At 42.5% G+C, this 4,908-nt stretch overlaps 1 protein-coding gene across 2 annotated transcripts in view; it reads right to left on the reverse strand.

Annotated features, from left to right (window-relative positions):
* Positions 1-4,908, reverse strand: part of LSP1 (lymphocyte specific protein 1) — an 83,890-nt gene that overhangs the window by 17,117 nt on the left and 61,865 nt on the right. For both annotated transcript variants that reach the window (XM_006033651.3, XM_006033652.3), the window contains exons 4-5: positions 4,289-4,523; positions 3,112-3,234 (exon numbers count right to left, since the gene is read on the reverse strand). In XM_006033651.3, the coding sequence (XP_006033713.1) occupies positions 3,112-3,234; positions 4,289-4,523 (358 nt within the window). The remainder of the gene's footprint in view (positions 1-3,111; positions 3,235-4,288; positions 4,524-4,908) is intronic.

Raw genomic sequence — 4,908 nt, forward strand, 5'->3', positions numbered from 1 at the left:
GGAATGCAAGCTGCACCAGTATGAATACACAGTGTATTTAATGAGTTCTGCAAAACCAGGAATGCAATAGCAACTTGACCAGCAGAGGTTCAGCCAGTGCACACCTACATATGCTTCAGGAAGCTACCACAGAGGGAGACCAGAACTAAATGCTGCAAAGCAGAAGAATTTTTAAATGCTTTCAGAGGTCAATGCTAATTTTAACCAAGCAATGAAGGATCTGACAAGACAGACAGTCACCAGGAGGACTGGTTTAATGGGTAGAAATATGTGAGAGGTTAGAAGGGGGTGTTTGTACCCATGCTCAGCTAAGATTTATTAGGATGACTTCTCTGCTTTTACAGAATGCTTGTGTGGCGCATTCCTTCTAAAATGTAACTCTTGCTGAGCAGTTTGTACTGGGCCCACTTCCTGCTCTGGAAGCTTCTTCCCTTATGAGCTCAGCCTGTGGAAACCACCACCAACAAGCTGAAGGAGTGGCATCAGAACTGCACGTACCACACTATGGGGGTCTGCCATGTTCTTGTATAGCTGATGACATCTGAGCAACTGGAGCACAGGTAGCAAGTGGTACTGTATACTACACTTACCCATTTGGAATGGTAAAAGATGTACAAGGCTAGGAGGGACAGGGCAGCATCAGGCCCTCAAATTCAATTCCCAGCTCAAGCAGCAGCTAAATTGGTACTTAAGGCAAATCACCACCCATACCTCATCATCACCACTTCTGTGAAATACTACCAGTTCTCACCCAATTCCATGAAAGTGATTTTGTTATTTTTGGGACAGGTGCTATCCGGGGACAAATGGCTCTTTTTGCCCTCCCCACCCCACCACCAGGTAATGCATCAAGCCCCAGCCCATATTTAAAGAGAGCTACTACAAGAATGAACTACAGACATTGCATTTCAGTGTGGCACCCGTCAGCTTTCATTAGACTCTGCACTGCTCACTTACCTACTCCTCAACACCAAGCCTCCCCCAGACTCATGCCTTCACACTACACAAGTTCTGCAATTCATCCGGCATTAAAAAAAAAAAAAAAAAAAAGAGCAGAAAGGGACCATGAGCATCTTGGCCTGACCTCCTGGAACATGGCCACAACAGAAATCTGAGGCAAAACAGCTTCACCTGGTCTGGCTTTCCTTCTTTGGCTGTCAACTTCACGCCTGCAGCTATTCTTCCACCCTTTTTGCTTTGGGTTCTTCTCCCTCCTCTCTCTCTTTCATCACATTCCAGCCTTTCCTGGCTATCAAATCCTTTTGAGTCCCAGAACGCTATGACTCCATTCACCCAAGGCCTCTGCACCTATCCATAAAAAAATCTCTACCACCTCTTCACTGTCTCACTCCAAAAATGAATACTGTGGTTTAGTCCGCAGGAATATTTATCCAAAGAGTCACTATTCCAGCTGGATAGCTCCATAGAAGTATCCCAGCTCTCTCCAAGGAAGATTTCTTTGCTTTTAGACAAAGATTCAGCCTCCTACTGATAACCTTCCATCACCACCATAAAGACCTCTTTAGAAAGACTACATATCCAATCACTTCTTTACTGAAATATTCACAGCAGCAGCTCCCTGTGAAAGCTCAAGGTGCAAGTGTTTCTGCAAAATGGTAGAGCAGCTTCCAGAAACACTTGGTGCAGGCTCTACTCTGCTTCCAATTATAAGCGCTCTGCTTTTGCTACCCATTTCCTTCTCTCAGCACAGTGAGGATATTTCTCTTTGATCATCACAACCTCACAGCTTATCATGAGCAGCATACATTGCAACCACAATCCAAATAACTGAGCCCCTCCAGAGCAATAAAGCTATTTTTAATCTTTTCTATATAAAGAACAGAAGCTTTCTCTGCATTCCATTTTGGGTACCATGTCTGACAGTTAAAGATTATGAAACTCACCCCTTCCAGGAAGTTTGATAAACATAATAAATAGGAAGTAATCATGAAATGCTAAGCACGAATGACTCATGTACAGAGCACAATATCAGTAGGTGGTTAATGGACCACCCCAAATTCTCATCATCACCCAAAAGGTGAAGTCATAAAAATTAAAGGCTGGAAGGGACCTCAAAAGATCAGAGTCCAACCCCCCTGCTCTGGGCAGGAATACTACCAAGATCAAATGATTCCCAGCAAGGTGTCTGTCCAGCCTCATCTTGAAATAGGATGGCACTCTACACACTTGTTATCCCCCATTCTGGACTATGGTCAACAAGGTCAATGCTTGCAAAGGATGAAAAAATCCCACCACCACTCCCCCATACCCCAACCTTATATCTGCACTAGGGATCACACAATAGTAAACTGGCATAATACAAGAGATGACTTGATGGTCTATGTGTACATATGGGGGGGGGGGGGGAAAATGAAGAACTAATTGAAAATGCAAAAGCAGGTTTCCATCAGATAAGTTAATGTTATCAAAATACAAAGGTTTCACAGGAATATGCTGGGTTTGTTTTTTGTTTTTTAAACTACGCAAACATTGCCATGGAACATGTTGACTCTTCCTATCAATGTGAAAAAAAACTGACTCACTTTGTTCTCACTATTTTAACAGCGAGGTCAAAATAAAATGGACTACATGTTTCAGGGACCTTGAAACAGTTTTTCAGCAGTTCCCTCCTCCTCCCCACCGCAACTAAATGGACACAGCTCCAATTTGGCATGACAGCAAATGTTAAAGTGCTAGGATTTTTCATGGAATGGAAACTCCATTTTCCACCCATTTGTATAAATGGGATTATCCACTTAATTGCAATCATCATCTTCTATAAAGAAAAACTTCATTCTTTATGGACAGAACGTTATTTTGCCAGGGCCTGAACATGTATAGAGTGAAGGGCATTTCCTATGCTAAAGAGATTACAATAAGTAAAACGCAGCAAACAGGATGGGAGAAAAGCAGCATCTCCATTTTGTAGATAAAGAAACTAAGGTGGAGAAATTACATGACTGACTCAAGGTCACATAAGGCGGCTATAGAAAAACTGAGAAATAAATTCCACATTTCTGAAGCTCTAAGCATGAAGGTGAAAAAAAGGATGATGTTAAGTATGCATAATAGTCCATATTTTATATACTCATGATTGCATCCAGCACACACCTTTGTCGAACTTGGTGGAGATTGACCAGAACATTCTTCATCCTCTTCAAAACTGCAGGGGCTTGGGGCTTTTGGACGTTTTTCTGGAGTATTTTCCTCTTCATTTCTCCTCCTCTTCTTATCCTGAATGCAGAGAGATGGTTAAAATGATTCTTGCAACAAAATTTATTCTCCCTACTAATCTAGCATGCAAAGTGAAAGCTTACACAAAGATGCTTTGAGCATTCGCACACTGTACTACAAAGCTAAATCAGTTTCCCGGATTTTGTTTTTAAAAAGGTCAGGATTTTTACAGGTGCAAGTTCACACAAAATGAACTGGCAAGGAGACCTTGCAAGTATTTTCTCCCAACCCTTATGAAGGAGGAAAACTTATTCCTCACTCCAAGGCTGGTAGCGGGAAGGAATCGCATCTATCTGGGAGGGATACAAAACTATACCAGCCTTCTAATATAAAAGAATCCCATAAAACATGGCATCACAGTCCACCATAAACAAGCAGCACTTAAAAATGAAGCATTGCAAACAGGTACCCACACAGAACAAGTTCCAACATAGTCTCCCTTGTTTACCAGAAACCACCCCTTACCTGGAACTGTACACAAATATACTTAAGGTTGGGAGGCAGCAAAGCTAGACCACAAAGCCAGATCGACAAATAGATCAGGCCAAGGTTCTCCAGGGTGTAGGGAGAAAAGAGAGCCCCCTTTAAGAGCCAAGTAGTTGTCCCACAAGGAGAAAAGGTAATTCAATATGGAAGAACTACCTCATGAGTAGGTATCTTAGTGGAAACTAGCTCATGGGTATATGCAGCAGCTGATTTTGGTGGGGTTCCAGCCAAAATGAAAATAGTACCACACTTAGACCATATGCAGCCAGTGCTTTTACATATATAGCTACTCCACTGCAAGCCACCACAGTAGATGTACTACCTTAGGAAAGGGCAGTTTGCAGTGATGTCACATCCCAGTAACTTCCTTGAACAAGTTATCGCATAACAGTCCCTTATTGACCTAGTGTAGCACATCTGCATTAGGATGTCCCGTCCCATCCCCCATGTGCCTCATCAACAGTTACACCAGCTCACATTTCCCTAGTCTAGGCAAGGATGGAAATGACAGCCTACTTGGACTTCCTGACACTGAGATGCAACTCTACTACATTGTTTCAGATCTGACCTCCTGCAGCTGCTCCTCCTCTTTCTCCTCCTCCTGCTGCTGCTGTTGCTCTTGGCCATGCTCTTCCTCACACAGCTGCCCATACTTCTCTGTCTCCAGCTGCTTCTGCCTCAGCTCCTCATTCTCCTCCTGGTTGACCTCTTCTGGGCTCTCCTGATCCAGCTGGACCTGCTCCATCTTGACCTCAGCTTCCCTCAGCCCACTGTCCTCTTCCTCATAGGACTGCCTTGGGGACCTGGACATGGAGAGAGCAAGGTGATTTTGAGATAGGAAGGGCAGGAAAAAAAAAAAAAAGATTAAAATAAATAAATAAATAAAATCAGTGTTTTTAACTTGTTTCTCTAACAACCTAGATTCATTAGCATGAATTTACTAGAATTTTAAAACTTTTGTGCAAATGCACTAAAAAGGTAGGACATCCAAGTATATGAATTTTACTTTCATGAGGAACTTGTGGCTGGTAAAGCTGATCAAGAAAACAGTTGAGAAAGAGAGAGAGAAAGAATTGAAACACTATTTGGAAAAGGTTATTTTTTTAAGCAAAAGATGTCTACTCTCTCTATAGGTGGTCAAAGGAAAAAAACACATTCGGAAAGGGAAAGCGAGAGAGAGGCTGGTGA

This window comes from Alligator sinensis, unplaced genomic scaffold (assembly GCF_000455745.1).
Source record: "Alligator sinensis unplaced genomic scaffold, ASM45574v1 scaffold1299_1, whole genome shotgun sequence".
NCBI lineage: Eukaryota > Metazoa > Chordata > Crocodylia > Alligatoridae > Alligator > Alligator sinensis.